Source organism: Rhinatrema bivittatum, chromosome 1, assembly GCF_901001135.1.
Source record: "Rhinatrema bivittatum chromosome 1, aRhiBiv1.1, whole genome shotgun sequence".
NCBI lineage: Eukaryota > Metazoa > Chordata > Amphibia > Gymnophiona > Rhinatrematidae > Rhinatrema > Rhinatrema bivittatum.
This window is the reverse complement of record NC_042615.1, coordinates 498298710-498316966: the sequence shown is the minus strand read 5'-3', so window position 1 is coordinate 498316966 and position 18257 is coordinate 498298710. Positions and strand designations below refer to the sequence as shown.

Genomic DNA, 18257 nt, shown 5'->3' with positions numbered 1-18257 from the left:
TTCTACTGCATAAGTCAAGGTGTTTTAAAACCAGCCATGACCAGTTTCACCAATTTGTCCACCAGTTCACTTGGTGTGGAGCGAGGTCCTCCAGACCCCTGTGCTTTGTTAGCCTGCACTCTCCCCAGCTACCTCAGATCCTTTAAACCCCTCTGAAAGTTTTTGTTTTTTTTACAGTTACACGTCCTCCACGTCAGAAATAAAATGACACAGCAGAGGACCTGGGTGTGCAGCGGGATGCTTAAATATTTGCTAGCACATCTCTTGGCCACACCCCAAAATGCCCATGCCCTGCCCAGAGTTCGCCCAGACCATGCCCCTTATTGAAATTGAGTAAGATGTGCTCACAGCAGGAGAAATACGTGCATCTGGGCGGCTTTTAAAATTTGTTTGGCGCGTGCAAGCTCAACTTGTGTGCGCTTATCTCCCGATTGATGCATGCGCCAGGCTTTTAAAATCTACCTCAGGTATTTTTACCTGCGAAAATAAAGTAGGACTTTACTTGCGTAAACTGATGTATTTTAAAATATGCGCACATCCAGGAAATTACCAGTCTTACCAATCGGTCTACCAGTTCACCCAGTCCTTTTCCAGGTCATTGAGACCCTCCTGGTTCTGCAGCCTGAATTCCTCCCCCCACCACCATTCACCCAGACCTCCAGCCCCGTCAGTACTACACAATACACGTGTTTAATAAAATTACAACAGATATAGTAATTATCAGGTTTACAAATACACGAGTAAGTTAGAAAATGTAAGTGCATGTCTTTTAAAATAGCAACTTACATGCATAAATGTTGGCCCCCTCCCCACCCTGGAACGCCCCTACACCACCCCCTTTTTAAGTGGGTATATGTGCATGCGAAAGTCAAAATATGCACATATTTTATAAAATATGGAATACACAAGTGCAGGTTACTTATGCACATTTCTGCTAATTGTTATGTGTGTAATGTATTGAAAACTCACCCCCAAATTGCTTTGGCTCCTAATTTTTGGAGTTAGGTCCCTAAATTGGCCTTTTTGAAAATTTATTAGGACTGAGTGCCTAAATTTGTGTTTCTGGTTTGACTAGGCCCTTAAATTTAGGACTCTAAAATGTGGGGGCTGATATTCGAAAAAAGCTGAACTCCTTAATTTAGCCCACCTAAGTTAAATGTCTAAGGGCCTTATTTTCCAAGGCTATCGCACGCCTGCGCTACCTACATTGGGGCGGAGTCATCCCCGGAAGAGGAGGAGTTGGGGCGTCACCGGGGCCGACTCTGCGACGACGGCGAAAAGGTAAGGGCCTTTTTGCGTCCTATTTCGCGCCCAATAGCGCCACCTTTCATGGTGGCGCTATTGGGTGCAAAACCGGCAGCGATCACACCGTGGCGTGCGATCGCTGCCGGCTAGCGCAGGACCGCCCCCCCCGTTTCGACCCCCGCCCCCCATTAGCGCAATTTTCTAAAGTATTGCAGGCCTGCGATACTTTAGAAAATGAGGCCCTAAGTTTGGTGCCTACTTTCAGCCGAACTTAGGATCCTAAGTTTTCTGCTGAAAATTCACATAAATTTAGAAGCCTAAAACTTAGGGACCTTAATTTAGGGCCTCAATACAATTTTCTAGATTTGGGGATCTAAATTAGATGCCTAGTTCTGGAAATCAGTGTCAAATTCCTAACTTTGGTGCTCTGCCACTGTAGCCAGCCACTTTTTAAACCTATAAATTTAGGAGCCTAGTTAAACTGGGAGCACAAATTTAGGAACTCTGCCCTAATACATTTTCCAGAGGGCCGATTTAGGGTCTTAAACCCTTTAAAATTGACCCCTGGGTAACTACAGGGGCAGAGTTAGGGCAAGGAAACAAAATTAGTTCTGGTTTTCAGAACTAGGCAGTTAATGTAGGAGCCTAAATATTGGCAAATGAATAGCAGACCTATGTTTTAGGCTCCTAAACGTATGTGAAGATTCAGCTGAAAATAGAAGCTGAATATTCACAATCATCAAATCGTGTTAGAACCTTATGGTGGGCGTTACGGCCCTAATGTCACGATAACCCCATAATGCCCGCGATAAATAACACATCGCGAGATGCATATGCAAATTTAAAGATGTTTCCCAAATGGAAGGCGTTTGGGTGGAGTAAATTGAAATGAGGGGTGTTTAGCGTTGCATGCGATAGCGTCTGGGGAGGCACACATATTAGTCAACTCTTTATACCACTGTAGAAGGATCAACTAGTTACTCAAGGTGAGGTTTTGGTGGTAGTCTAGGTTTTGGGGCAATTTTCCATGCACAGTCAGAGGTACGAGCAGCACAGTACACGTCAGTGAAGATCTGATGTGACTTAGAAAGGGACACAAAGATGAGATTTGTACAGTGTACTCTCGACCTAGCTTGACAGCAGCTAGGTAGAGATGAATCTAGGTCTTAGAGACCTAACTTTGGAGCCTAAAATTTAGGAGGTTAGATTTTTTTTTTAATATCGGCCTCAATAATCTAACAAGCCAGAGTCAGCTTCTTTAATCAGTTTAGATGGACACAGATTGAGCAGGCACATAGTTGGCCCAGACTGCCAAATTCTGGGGCTGAAGCAATACAATGCGCTTAGCCCAGCACACTGTACAACCCGCAGTTGGACATGGGTTGTATAGGCACTAACTAATCCCCATATGCAATAAGGTGATTAGCGCCTCTATATCGCACATCCAACACGGAGTGAAACTAATAGCACTCATCACATGCAAATGCATGTGAATGAGACTATTAGCTATTCACTCCCTATGCCAAAAAAAAAAAAAAGTGTGTCTAGGATACACATTTTAGCGATCAGAAATTAACGCCTGCCCGGAGCAGGCATTAATTGCTGAGCGCTACTAAAAGTAGTACAGAAAAGCAGAAAAAAACTGTTTTTCTGTACTGCCTCCTACTTAATATCGTTGGCATATTAAGTAGGAGGAACAACTCTAATAATAAAAAAATGCAGGAAGCGAACGCTCAGTTGACAAGCGTCTGTTTCCTGAACCCCTGGCACATGCACGGGTTAGGAAAATGGACGCTGATAAATTCAGCATCCGTTCTCCGAACCTGACTATCGGCACCAGAAAGCGTATATAAATCAATTTTAAAGTGTTGGGCACTTAATATTAATTTATTCACTCCTTCACTTATTGCCTATTGGTCCTTTTCACTGACATTTGTCAGTGAAAGGACCAATTCCCTTTCAGGAGAGCCTTCTATTGCACCTAAAGTTTACATTGCTGCTTGGGGGATAGCCTGCATGGAGCGGCAGCTGCTAAAACTGTAGTAAAAAAAATAAATAGATAAAAAATGCTTGCTGGGCAGACTAGATGAACCTTTTTGGTCTTTATCTGCTCTCATTCACTATGTTATTATGTAACTATGTAACCCTATGTGGTATCTTTGATAAGAGAGTCCTAAAATTCCTAATGTAGGGAATCCTTGGTTTCCCTAACTAACAGGAGTGTACCAACCAGATAGGGAGGTTTAGGAAGAAATTAGTAAAGAGAGGTTTGGGTTTTACTCTTTTAAAGATATCTGGATAAGCAGAGAGTTATCCGGCCATACAAAGGTGGTTAACTTTAGGCCTCTTCTAAAGCAGTCCTAAAATTATCCAGCTAGCCTAGCTGCATATACCCGATATTCGACTAAGTTAGCTGGATATAAGTTAGCTGGATATTTCAGCCCTTCCCCAGAACGCCTCTTTTTTATCTTGCTAAATTATAGCCCGATAAGTCGTTATCCAATTATAATTTAACCAGATAAGTGGCTGAATATGTTACATTTGCTATTTAGACGGATAACTTTTGAGTTATTTGTCTAAATGACTTCTGAATCTGGACCTCCACGTGTTTAGCTATTTATCATCCTCAAGCACCATCTATCCTCGTGGATTTTAGTTAGGATTTTTTTTGAAGCAGGCGCTCTCTGTCTCCTTTCTTCTATTTTTCTCCTTATTTATGGAAACGGTGTACGGAATATTTCCTTTTGAGGGTCAGTCTGACCTGATTCTGCTTGATTTTACTCTTGTAATCAATTTTAGAGAATTCCCTGTGAGAGCCTGGTCCCCCTTGTTACAGTGGATTGGGCGTCCCTGTTTTCAAGGCTGGATCAAAGGGTAGGGAAGACCTGCAGTGGGCTGTCTCTCCTTCACAGGATGGCTCTGACAGTGACCCGATGCAGAGGAGTATAAACTTTATCATCACTATTTTGGATTACCTCCTCGGCTGGGAGGCAAGGAAATTTCTTCCACACTTCCTGTCTCTTGTTTGATTTTTCCCCTCTTTTGGTTCAGAGTTTATTTTTCTTCCAATGGGAGCTGGTGGTCTTTGGTACCTGGGACTCATTAAACAAAACCTTGGGAGAGTGGTGTCTTTCACCCTGAAAGAATCTCTATGTGTGGAGAAATCCAGCTAGAAACGAGACTACCTGCCAATGGCATAGAGGGAGGGAAACTAAAACATCTAAAGGGGTAAGAAGTTGGAGATCTTTGTTCTGTGGACTGTAAATGCTGCTGAAGTAAATGAGAAGGACGTGAGAGGGAAGCACCCATCAGGTACTAACTAGCAGGCCGGTACAGAAAAACAAGCGGGAGAGCCGGCGCGCGCACAGGTCACACTCCTGGGCGTGCGATTCAGGAGGGTGACCTATGCAAATTAGGACCCACGGTAAAAAGAGGCGCTAATGATACTAGCGTGACCCTAGCGCCTCCTTTTTGACAGGAGCGGCAGCTGTCAGCGGGTTTGACAGCTGGCGCTCAATTTTGCCGGTGTCAGTTCTCAAACCTGCTGACAGCGACGGGTTCAGAAAATGGATGCTGGCATAATTGAGCATCCGGTTTTCAACCTGCGAGCCGCGGGCCGATTTTAAATTTTTTTTTTTTAACTTTTGGGGCCTCTGACTTAATATCACTATGATATTAAGTCGGAGGGTGTACAGAAAAGCAGTTTTTTTCTGCTTTTCTGTACACTTCCCTGGCGCTGGCAGAAATTAACGCCAGCCTTTGGGCAGGCGTTAATTTCTGAAAGTAAACTGTGCGGCTTTGCTGCACATTTTGCTTTCTGGATCGCTCGGGAATAACTAATAGGGCCATCAATGTGCATTTGCATGTTGCGGGCGCTATTAGTTTCGGGGGGGGGGGGGGGGGGGGGATTGTCGACGCGCTATTACCCCGTACTGAATAAGTGGTAAAGCTAGCGCGTCTAACCAGAGCGCGCTGTACTGTATCGGCTCGTAGGAGAGTTAAAGTATTTAAGAAGAATTCAGGAAAATGTATGAGAGCTGGGACTTGGTTCTGATAAAGTATTGGTACTCTATTCTAACCACCTACAGTGGGAAGAAGCTGGGATAAAATTGGGAATATTCAAGAGGACTGAACTATCTTCAAACTGAGAAATCTGAGGAACTGGAGTAATTGGGAAGAGGAGGAAGGGAGGTGTTGAAAAGTGTGCTTCCAAAGAAACTGCAAATCTTTACTAAAGAAGTGAGGTCACGGGTTTATTAATCTTTCCGCTGTCTTATTATTTATTGACTTTAATTGAAATCCAAACTGAAGCTGTAAATATTATTCAGTCACCAAATCAACTAACAGTAAAAGAAGTTGGAAACCACCTGCTTTTCAGTGTATTTTGTGGCTGAAAAGCCTGTGTTCATTGTTAGTGCCGTGTACAGAGACCAGGGAAGGGCTTGTACTGCAAGGATTGGGTACAGGAACTATTGTTCGTCCCCCAGGTGTAATTCTGGAACTCAGATCTTAATGTGATCCATGGAAAGACAGAGAGCGTAAAGAGGAGTTGTGTGCAGAACGGGTGCATCCTCTCTTTCCTGTGTGCCCCTGGGTGCAAACTGCAGGATTCGTCCCGCCCAGGGTTACACTAGCAATCAGAAAAAGCATGCACAAACATCAGACTGGGTTCCTTCAAGCACTGAACCACTGACCATATCTTTACCTTACAGGAAATGATTAGCAAGTCATTTACATGTTTTATTAACTCTGTTTGGCATCCTGGTCTCAGCCTCAAACTAGGGGGGGGGGGGAGAACAAACCTACGACACAGTTAAATCTCTGCATTAATCCATCCGGCAGAGCTTCCTCCCTGTCCGTCCTTCTGAGTGCTCCCCAGAGAGGACGAGTGCAAACAAACATCAACTTGTCTTTGCCTTTTCCGCCAGCCCCTAAATGTGTCTGCTCATTGCTGTGGCGGCCATACACTGATACTCATTTTGTTCCATGGGGGAATGCTGCCAAGGTGGAAATTTACTCAGGCTGACCAGGAAGCTGCAGGGGAACACAGAGTGAGAGCTGCCGCAAAGCCTTACGTGCCGGGGCGAGGGAGTCTCAGAGCCGTCAGACACCTCTCCTGGGATGAAAAATGTCCGCCTAGTGCCTGTGGGGAGAAGAGGACTCCCCCCCACCCCCAGAGACTGCAGCACAAGCAGTAGCGAGTTACATCTCCCTTCTGTGCTGGTGCACCCACCACAGGGTAAAGCTATTCCTCGGGGGGAGCTGTTTCAACTAGAGGCCAGCCTTCTGGATGTGCCAGGCCAGGGCACTTTCCTACAGACAGATCCTTTTCCCAGGCCTGACCTTTGCTCCCTGGGCCCTGCTAGGGCTGGGGATGCTATTGCTCGAGGCCAGACCGTGGCGTCCACCTTAGCTGTATTCCAGAGGGAGCCACGGATTGCGGTTCCCTGTCAAGGACTGACTGACACTGCAATGGACGGGCTGAGTTAGGAAGAGGATATAAATAGTAGAACACTTCTTTCGTTAAAAGATTCAAAACGGACAGATCCTTTGCTGCTGCTGTTATTGACATTGCTGCTGTTGTGATTGGTGCTCTTATGTGACATTTTTTATTTAGCGTGCTGTGCGGTTCATTTAATGAGGGGTGCAGAGTCTGTCACACTGTTGAGCCCATTTAGGTTCTGTCCATGGTGGGTTTTCAGGAACCGCGAGAAATCTCGAAACCCTGTGCTGCGACTGCCAGGATCACCACCCCTGCTTGGAACTTACCCACGACTTCTGGAATTAATATCCCTACCCCTTCAAAGCGAGGCCCGTGGAGTATGTGGTCTTTAGCGTCCACAGATCTCCAGCTGAACATCTCCTTAAGAAGGTAGGTGCAGGATAACTCAATAGTTGAAGAGCCAGTACTCCTGCTTATCAGCAAATGCATAATTTTCAGTAGAAGAATTGGTTTGATTTGGTTTTACAGCGGCTTGCCTCAACACCCCCTTCCCCACGCTGCGTCACTCTTTGGTACCTGACTAGTCTAGCGATAGTTTGACAATTTTTACACATTCATTAATGCCTCTTGGACACTAAAGCCTGGATCGGTGACTCAGCGTTAGCATTTATGGGGTTAAGCAATTTATGTCCCCGTTTGTGCCCTGCTACAAGGATTTCTTGGAACCCTGGAAAGAGGGCAAGGGGGGCGGAAGGTGAAGGAAATGGGGTCAATTCCTGGTTTATATCTTCCATTCCCCCTGGTCAACCAAGGCTGGGGAATGCTGCAGAGATGGTACTCACAGCCCCTAGGGGTCATCATGGAAGCGTGGCACCCGATGGCTGGATTTAGGTCCCATGATTGCAAGAATGTTGGAAGGAGCCTTGAAGCATGGCCGCTGATCAAGCACTGTCACTACGATGACTGAACTGCGTGACTGGGATCCTGCCAGGTACTGGTGGCCTGTCCACTGTTGGAAGCAGGATGCTGGGCTTGATGGACTTTTGGTCTGACCCAGTATGGTATGTTCTTATGACTTGGGAGGGGGGAATAGAATGAAGGCTTATGCCACTGATAATCAGCCCTGGTTCTGATGGAGCTGCAACCCTCAAAGGAGCAGGCGGAAACTGCTGCCACCCACCCATCCACAAAATAAATCACCTGCTTGTCTTGCACATCAGCTGCTCTCAAATATGCATTTGGAAGGGAATGATGCCAATATTCATATGTATTTAAAAAACGTACCCCATCATCTTACCTTTCCAGTAGACTTGACCCCCTTCCAGACACAGAAGTAGACAAGGACCCAACAAGCCAGAAGGCACAGTAGCACCTCCCAGTTTATGGCCCCTACGTCATCCAACCCGCTGGAGATGTTTAGCACCTTGTTCCTGGTGAGAAGGAGCAGGGCTGTGAGCATAGTAGAAAGGGAGAGAAGTCTGTCCAAGTCACAACGAGAGATACTCAAGCAGCAATCATAAAATGGCCTCCTGTTTATTTATTTAATTTATTTATATTTGATTTTCCAGGCACTTCAAAGCGAATTACATTCAGGTGCTGTGGGAGAAGACTAAGTTTCACCTATGGTAATCTTCTTAAAAGAACATAAAATGCAGGGCAATTGGTCTTAAAAACCATTCTTAAAAAGGCTCGCCAAATGGCTCCAGGTCATGGGGAAGAGTTGAACTGGTAAAGATTTCACTCCATTGTAGGCTTGTATTTGAGTCTTTTTCTCACAAACATTGGAACTGCAAGTCTGACAGATGTAACAAGGGAGCAAAACAAGGGCCAGCTCAGGATGTCCCGTTCCCTCCCACCCCCCCCCCCCCCCCCCGGCCTGGGTTCGGCTGGTAACCTTAGTGGGGTTCTCTTCTCACCACTCACATCACCTTGCCATGACCTTGAGTATCACATTTGAAGAAAGAAATCTAGATGCTCAAAACTCACACTCTAAGTTACCTACAGGAGGGACACTACCACCACTTGAACTGTTGATGGTACATATCCACAAACAATCAATGTTTCTGTTGCTAAAGTGAGGATCCCCTAACTCTCTCATTCTCACTCCCCCTCCCTCCTCCATGCCCGTCATCTTCCCCAACACTAGAACAGACTTACTCCCAAAACTCGGTGACAGGGGAGCGCTTCTCAGACAGCTCGTCACAGGTCAGGTTCCCGAAGGTGGAGTTGGCACCGGTGCTGCCGTTGGCGCAGTCCTCATGCCGGAAGATTTCCACGCACTCGGGCGTGTTCCAGGGATTGCCGCAGGTGGACCAGGGCAGGGTGGCAGTAAAGGACTTCACCAGGTAGTAGACGCCCCAGGCCAGGATCATGATGTAGTAGGTGTTGCAGAAAAATACAATCACCACGGAGGCAAGGCCAATGCCTGCACGGTACAAAAAGGACAGGGGAAGAGCAAACATTATTCTTGTCATGGTGAGGTTAAAGGATCCAGCAAAGCCGATACGGAGGAGGAAGAGGAGTGAGAAAGAGAGAGAGAGAGAGAGACAAACACACACACATACACAGCAAGTGAGAAAGAAAGAATGCCAGACAGAGAAAAACACAGAGAACCAGGGATGTGAAGTGAGATGGTTTCTGGAGGGATTTTTGAACGTCCGCCTAAGGGCCTGATTTTCAAAAGCATTTACTCACTTAAAAATGGGTTCTACACGTGTAAATGCACTTTACCCGTGTGAGTGGGCTGTTGAAAATTACTACAAGATACGCCATTCAATTGTTCATAAGATTTACTCACGTAAGTGGCTTTTGAAAATTGCTACGCTAATATGTTACATTTACATAAGTAACGTCTTTGAAAAATTGACCTGTGGGTGAATTAGGGGTTTTGTAAGTGCCTTCATTTTTCCAATGGCAATCAGCCTTGTATGCATTGGGAGTAGGGATGGGGAGTCAAGAAACCAGGACTGGTTTAAGTCTCCCTCCAGAAACCAAAACACTTGGCAATACTGTGCATCGGTGTGGTGTGTGCATTATATGTGTGTGTGAGGTTGATGTGGGGTGTGTGTGTGTGTGTGTGTGTGTAAGTGTAAGGTTACTCCAGGCTGGGATTCTCTCCTCGGGTAACCAGGGCTCTAAAACCAAAAAGGCTGAAAGGCTGTCTCCCTGGGGAGTGGAATGAATGCAGTGGGAGGCTGGGGTGAAAAAAGTAATTAAAAAACCTTGTTTCAGTTACCTGTGAGGCGCTTCCAGAATTCAGTACCGTGTCAGACATGTTTTTATAAAGCAGTTTCAGTAGATTCTGGATATGTCCTGTTAAGCTGTGAACCCCCCCCCCCCCCAAACTTTCTCTACCCTCGCATGTAAAGTCTGAGGCCAGGAAGAGAGGACCCAGGCCTTCCTGTCTGCCCCAGGCTGATGCGCCATTCTCAAACTCAAGATATCTGCCTGTACCTCAGCTCTAATCCCCGGCTCTGCCACTGACCCTCTGTGGGGGACCTTTATCTCACTGTGACCTTTATTCATGTATTTATTTGATTTATATTCCTCCGTTCAGACACTTCAAAGCAGATTATATTCAGGTACTGTAGGTATTTATCTTACTGTGCTTCAGTTCTAATCCTCGGCCCTTTTGTTTCTCCCTGTGCCTCGGCTCTAAATCCCCGGCTCTGTCATTGACTTTCATTGTGACTTTGGGCAAGTCACTTTCATTTCCATAGCTGTCGCTGGGCACTTTTGTGTTCTTAACCAGCCTGTTTTCTTGTCTCAGATTTGACCTTTATTCTCTCCTGGCTGTTACCTTATCTCAAAACTGTTTACATTAATTTGTGCAAGGAGTAAATGCCAAAAGAGAGAGAATTGTTCATGTTATTGGCCTAAGGCTTTTCTGTTCAGCTCTGGAGGTGTGTCGGGCACAGGGTGACGGGGAGTTATGAAGAAAGCGGAGCTAAGGATGATATTGGAGGCGACAGAGTAGCCTAACAGAGTTGCCAGCTGGCTCCATCTTCGGGGACATGCTGATCCAGTCTGGTTTTCCCTTACTGCATGTAAGAACTTGTAGCTCCTGCTTTTTTTTTTTTTTTTCTTTCTAAAGGGAAATTAGAACTACAAGTCCCTTCATGCAATGGGGGAGGCATGGCGGGAAGTAAAACCAGGAGTGGATCAGCCTCTCTGAAAAAAAAAAAAAAGGAGAAACAGTGTGCCAACTCAGTGGAGTGATCGTGTCATGTTGATGGGGAGAGATCTTTAAATGGTTCAGGTGATGGGGTATTCCTGATGGATGGGATGTGGGAGCGAGGAAAGCGACCCAGTAGAAAAACCCTTGATCTAGAGAGATAGATACTATAGAAATGGATCGGGTGCATTAGGGAAAACAGATTGAAACAGAGAAACGTAGATGACGATGGCAGATAAAGACCCTACCAAAGTCTGTTTAGGAGCCTGTGAAATAAAACTTGTACTAAAATAATTTTAGGATGCATATCAGTCAAATTTTAATGCACCCGTCAAAATGCCACCCAATGTGCTATGCACAGAATTTTAGTTGAGTATTCACACAGAAGAAGTGTGCACGTCAACCTAAAAAAAAAAAAAAAAAGGATAGTGTGGATGCTACCTGGCTCTGGAAATACCTCATGCTAATGAGCTGGTTAGCACGAAAGATTTCTAGAGGCAGCTCGAAAGATTTAGGGCTTAGCATGCACAGGAAAGATTTCACACCTACCCTGAGGCAGGTGTTACATTTTCAGCATTAGGGAGGTCACGGTACCTAGCATGTGCAGGAGAGCACAGCATGCACGTGCTAAAGCCTCATTTGCATATGATGTCCCGTCATTTACATACATGTACACACTAATGTCTTCTGGCCTCGGTTAGTGTGCCTGCTAAATGTATTGCATAGGTCCCTATATCTGCCTGTATTCCATGCTGTCGTGTACCCCAGAGGTTACTTGTACTCTGACTTTACCTTGAATGCCCCAAAACTAAGGATCCTCTGTGTCTATCCCATGCTCTCTTGAATCCTGATAATATTTCTGTCTTTATCTCCTCCACTGGAGGCTGTGCCATGCATCCACCACCCTTTCTATAAAGAAAACTATTTTTTTGTTACATCCTGTCCACCGAAAACATAAAATGCTTGACCCTGTTGCATTATTTATATCTCTGAGGTATGGAAGTGTCTTTATCAGATTCCTTATCCCTTCTCTGTCCTTTAGGGTGGACATAGTTAGGTCCGTAAGTCCCACTTCTTAGGCTTTATGCTACAGACTGTGCACCATTTTTGTATCCCTTCTTTGGGTTGTCTGTTCCCTATATTCTTTTTGAGGTGTGGCCTCTCGAGTTGGATACACCTTTCCAGTTGAGGTCTCACCAATAATTTGTGCAGAAGTATTATGGCCTCCTTTCCTCTGCTGGTCACACACCTCTACTGTGCGACAGTCCTTTGTGTTAGCAGGGCTCGAGTATTGTACCTCAGTTTATACTGGGATCCCTGAATCCACCATCAGAGATCTGCAGCTTGTCCAGAGTGCGTCTGCTCACGTCCATGCGATTATACAACACCTCTTTTGGAATCCTTACATTGGCCTCCCAGTTTTGTGGATGATAAAATTCAAGTTTGTGATGATTGCACACAAGGCTTTAAACAATCAGGCACCCTTGTGGATTAATTAGTTCAGCCTTAAAGATTTATCAGTCAGCACGTACCCTTCCATCCAGTGGCATACCTAAAGTATTGGCACCTGGGGTGGATACTTCCTTTGGCACCCCCCCCCCCCCCCCCAATATATAATATTACAATTTTCTGAACATCAATAAAATATTTCAGAACAGCAGACACATCAGATAACACCCAATAATTAAAACTAATAAGGATTTTAAAAATCTCCCGCTCTCCATATCTGTCACCCTAAGATTGTCGTAGACTGGGGGCCCACATGCACATACACAATATGCTCACACTCTCTCTCACATACACACATAAACACTTGGTGAGAGACAGAGGGAGCATAGTGTGAGAGACACACACACACACTTCCTTTGTGTTTCTCTCTCACACACACACACTTCCTCTGTGTGTGTCTCTCTCTCTCACACACTAACACACACACATGCTTCCTCTGTGTTTCTGTCTCCCACATACCAACACACACATACATGCAGACAAAACTGGAAATCACAACAAGCCATATTCTGTACGCAGTGTAACAATGGAAAAGCAGAACATCACTATTCCTCAAAACAATACAATCAAGAAATATAAATCAATCAGAATAGTGAAACCATACTAAAAAATATACATTTCAAAACAGCTGATGAATAGAAGTACCAAACACTAATAAAATATTTTATAATAGCAGACACATCATATCCAATAATTAAAACCAACAAAGATAAAAAAAAAAAAATCTTCTGCTCTTTCTACCTGGGAACTTTAGATTTCTAGTCATCCTGAGATTGTCATGGATTGGAGGAGAGCACATAAACTTTAACCCCTCTCACACACATATATGTAGGCACACATGCACTGGCATAGGCAGGCAGTCTCTCATGCATGCCCAGGCACAGGCACTCTCTCTTACAGACACATGTGCAGGCACTCACAGACACTCACACACATAGGCCTACTTGTGTACACACACACACACACATCTTCACACACACACTGGCACCCTCTCATACACACACACACACATATGCACTCTTCTCATACACATATACGGGAACATACTCATATACACTCACACACACACAGAAACACACAGTCACCCTCTCATACACACACATACAAGCACCCTCTCATACACATACACAGGCACACACATACTCACTCATACAACTCACCCTCCCATACACGCACAAATACACAGACACCCTCTCACAAACACACTCTCTCATATACACACACACACAAGCACACTGTCCTACACATACACAGGCACACACATACTCACTCTTATATACAGTCACCCTCTCACACACAGACCCCCTCTCAAACACAGGCACTCACTTTCAAAGGGCCAGTCTCTCGACCTCTCATACACATTTTGAACCTGTTCTTTGGCCGCTGGCTGCATGCAGGGCCTCTTCTTTGGCACTGCAGGTTCTATTCATTTGCCGTTGGCTCCAGGGAAAAGCTGGTAGCACCGCAGGGTTTCTTCATCTGCCGCCAGCTCAAAGGAAATGCCAGTGGCACTGCAGGGCCTCTTCTTCCACCGCAGGACTTCACTTTTGCTGGCGGGGAGTGGGAACCCTGCCAGCATTTCATTTCTCTGCACCACCGCAGGACCTCCCTATATGCTGGCAGGAATGGCATCCCTCCCCCTGTTGTCACCTAGGGCGGACTGCCCCCTTGCCCCTCCTTAGTACGCCACTGCTTCCAGCTAACAGCATGGGCCTACTGGATGCTCCAACATTGAAACTGGTGCATTTGGTAGAGACAAGAGACTGGCTGGCCCCAGTCTATGGAATACACTACCCTTGCACTTACTCTCTATTTCATGTTATATACTACTAGATATACTACCAGATTCACTAAAATCTTTAAACAACAATGATGCTAATGCTGCGGTAAACTCATGGATCTCCATCAACTTGGGAGTAGCAAAGATCAAGTGCCCAACCATCAAAAAAGAAATCAAGACATTCACCAAATACAAAGCCCCATGGTACTCCCCAGAGTTAAAAAAACACCAAACGACTTCTTAGACAAGCCAAAAAGAAATGGAGAAGAGACCTAACCCCCCACCAAAAAGATAAATACAGAACCATTCTATACATATACAGAATTCATATTGAAAAAGCCAAACGTGAATTCTATGCTAAAAAGATTCATAACTACCAATTTAATCCTAAAACCCTATTTGTGTACATCACAGACTTGACACAACCAGCTCACAACTCAACCTCTTATGAAAACCCTACGAGCACCTGCGAAGAACTAGCCCACTTCTTTAATAACAAAATAGCTAAACTTATTACAACGAATCCACAAATGAACAAGACAACTTCAAAACCACCAAACCCAACCATAACCGCATGGACACAATTTGATAGAGTCAACTGAGGTCGAAACCATCACCCAAAACATAAATCCCACCGCACACCCCCTTGACCCCATCCCAATCAAATTACTAAAGCAAATCCCCCAACACCATCGCCAGACCTATAGCAGACATAGTCAACTTAACTCTGGAACAGGGTATCTTCCCAGACTCAAATGTGCTGTCATCAAGCCAACCCTCATAAAACCTCATCTTGACAAATCCGACCTTTCAAATTACAGGCCCATCTCCAATCTACCCTTTTTAGCCAAGATCCTTGAAAAAATTGTCAACCGTCAACTCACCGAACACCTGGAAAATCAGAATATATTATCTCCAGCCCAACACGGCTTCAGAAAGCATTTCAGCACTGAAACGCTACTCCTTACCCTCATCGACTCCATCCTCAGAGGACTCGACAGTGGACACTCCTACCTACTGATCCTTCTTGACATCTCGGCGGCATTCGACACCGTCAACCACGAAACATTATTAAACAGGCTAAATGAAATCGGCTTATGCAACTCCACACTCAAATAGTTTAAATCATGCCTATCAGGCAGATCCTACAAAGTTAAACTAAATACGTCAGAATCCAAACAAATCCCCCTCCCACACGGCGTCCCTCAAGGCTCATCCCTCTCATCCACCCTTTTCAATATTTACATGCTGCCGCTCTGCACATTCCTCTCTAAATTAGGCCTATCCTATTTCATCTGTGCAGATGACGTCCAAATTCTGCTCCCCCTTAAAGAGACCCTTGAGAACACCCTAAAGCTCTGGGACACCCATCTACAAGAGATAACACAGCTACTCTCACAAATGTCTCTCTTCGTCAACCATAAGAAAACTGAAATTTTATACATAACGAACAAAGCCATCACAACACTCAGCCATATCCGCACAGCATCCAAGCTGAAAAATCAAATAATTCCCAAGGTCAAAGACCTAGGCATTGTCCTAGATGGTGAACTAAATCTTAAAACACACATCAACACAATAATAAAAGATGGATTCTTCAAACTGCAGATCCTAAAAAAAAATCAAACCGCTTCTTTACACCCATGACTACAGAACAGTCCTCCTATCTCTACTATTCTCCAAGCTCGACTACTGCAACGCCCTCCTTTTGGGTTTTCCATCCACCTCCCTCAGACCGTTGCAGTTATTACAAAACGCAGCAGCAAGATCACTTACAAACAGCAAAAGATCTGATCATATCTCACCGATCCTCAAAAACCTACACCGGCTACCTATTCCGTTCAGAATACAATATAAAGCCCTAACTCTCATTCTCAAAGCCCTCCAAAATGACAAGTTTAACTGGATGAACGCATCCCTTCATTTTTACACCCCCCCCCCCCCAAAGGAACCTCCGATCCACTAACACCGGGCTACTCCCAATACCTTCACCGAAAATGACACACCTGACCACAATATGAGAACGTGCTCTTTCGGTGGCAGGGCCCTCCCTCTGGAACAACTTACCTACACATCTAAGATTGGATCCCACGACTCAATCCTTCAGAAGAAACCTCAAAACATGGCTCGTTCTAAAAGCCTTTCCTCCAGCCACCTAAGACCCATCCACCACTTGTACTAAGATGAGCTTCCCTCCCCCGGATGATCTTCCAGTAATCCACCTCTCCTTCCACCCTTCAACTATGACTCCAGCAGCATGGTTTGCTCCGCCTATTCCAGATCACTATTGACACAATTTTATCATCATTATAAGCTCACCCAGTCTTAGCACCCCCTTGATCCCCTTGGCTCCCTATGAATGAACAATTACATAGTAATAACCATCCCTAAAGCTTCCTTTTTGTCTCCACTGCTGCCTCCTGTTTTATTCAAACTTAATCTAAGTCAGACAGTAAAAAAAAACCCAATGTTGCTCTCTTGCTCTATTCTAAGTCATGCTAAGTTAAACTATAAGAAACAATGTTGCTCTCTTGTTTTATCCTAAGTTTTTCAAAGTTAATCTGTAAGAAACAATGTTGCTCTCTTGTGCCATTCTAAGTTATGCCAAGTTAAGCTGTAAGAAACTATTTTGCCCCTTGCTTCATCCTAAATTATATTGTTAGAAATAATATGATGTTACATTGTAAATCAGAAGCCAATGTCTTCTTATATCCTCAGTTGCGTTGTAAACCGATGTGATATTTCAGATCGAATGTCAGTATATAAAAACAAACAAATAAATAAATGTTCTAAGGGGGTCATTCTCTACAGGGATCGCAGGCGTGCGATACCTAAATCGGGGCGGGTTGTGGGCGGCATCGGCACCGGAAGGGGAGGAGTCGGGGGCGGCACCGGGGCCGCTGCCGCGAAGACATTGCTGACGGCGAAAGGTAAGGACCCTTATCGCCGCCAGTTTTGCGCCGAATAACTACACCTTTTATGGTGTGGTTATTCGGTGCGAAAGCCGGCAGCCAGTGCACCGCAGTGGTGCGATGGCTGCTGGCTTTCGTAGGCCCGCTCCCCCGCCCCACACAATTCAATCTTCTCTGCGAGAACAGTGAATCCAGGCCTAAGCTTTTAAAGAAGCGTTTAAAACATATATTTTTTAAACAGGCTTTCATGAGATAGCTGGGCTGAAAATCTTTATGATCTAAATGACAAAGTTATCTTTATTGGTCTGATCATGGTGTTAATAAGTCCCTAATATTTGTGATGATGTTTTTAATATTTGGATGTTCTTTTTGTAACTCGCCTCGAACAAAGGAAAATGCAAGTAATAAATATTGTATTAGCATGATTATTATTATTATTATTACCTGTGTACCCCAATATTCCTCTGGCCCCTCACTACCACCTTTTTTGCACTGCTTTACAACCTTGAGCTAATCAGATATAATCACCCCAAGATCCCTTTTCTGTTGGGTGAACATGCGGCCTCTTATGTGGAACAGTGTCCAAGGCCTTACTGGCATGATAGGTATCCCAACCAGCGTCTGACTTTGATCCAGTTCTGCGGTCACCCAGTTAAATTGTGCCAATAAGTTGCCTAATGTATTGACATAAATCTCTTATAAAATAGCAACTTCTGCATGTTCCTTTTGGCCTCGCCTGAGAATGCCCCTATAACACCCCTTTTTTTTCTGCAGGTAAAAGTAATGTGTGAAACTGAATATATATATGTGTACTTTTGATAATTGTTTATAAAATAGCATGTACGTGAGTCCAAGCTACTTACATGCACAGATGGTAATTTTACATGTAACCCCTTTGAAAAGTACCTCCATAACGTAGAGAAGATAAATAGAAAAAAAAGGGGGAAGAACATATAAAAATACATAGCTAGGTAGATATTGAAGGAGCATCAGTATCAGAAGTGTGAACAGGGTCTGTGCTAGGATAAAGTGCCAGCTCATGCATAACTGAGGTCTAACCTTGAAAGATTGGCGCGATCTTCCATACTGCGATGCTCCCGGCCTTCATGAACTGTCCCAAAGAAATCTCCAGGAAGAAAATGGGGATTCCCCCAACTATGACAATCAGCAGGTAGGGGATGAGGAAGACACCTG

The 18257-nt window shown here is 44.7% G+C and overlaps 1 protein-coding gene across 2 annotated transcripts in view; it reads right to left on the bottom strand.

Moving 5' to 3' along the window:
* The window catches only part of SLC6A8 (solute carrier family 6 member 8), an 88789-nt gene that overhangs the window by 50202 nt on the left and 20330 nt on the right, over nucleotides 1–18257 (bottom strand). For both annotated transcript variants that reach the window (XM_029609281.1, XM_029609291.1), the window contains exons 2-4: nucleotides 18123–18254; nucleotides 8846–9113; nucleotides 7986–8118 (exon numbers count right to left, since the gene is read on the bottom strand). In XM_029609281.1, the coding sequence (XP_029465141.1) occupies nucleotides 7986–8118; nucleotides 8846–9113; nucleotides 18123–18254 (533 nt within the window). The remainder of the gene's footprint in view (nucleotides 1–7985; nucleotides 8119–8845; nucleotides 9114–18122; nucleotides 18255–18257) is intronic.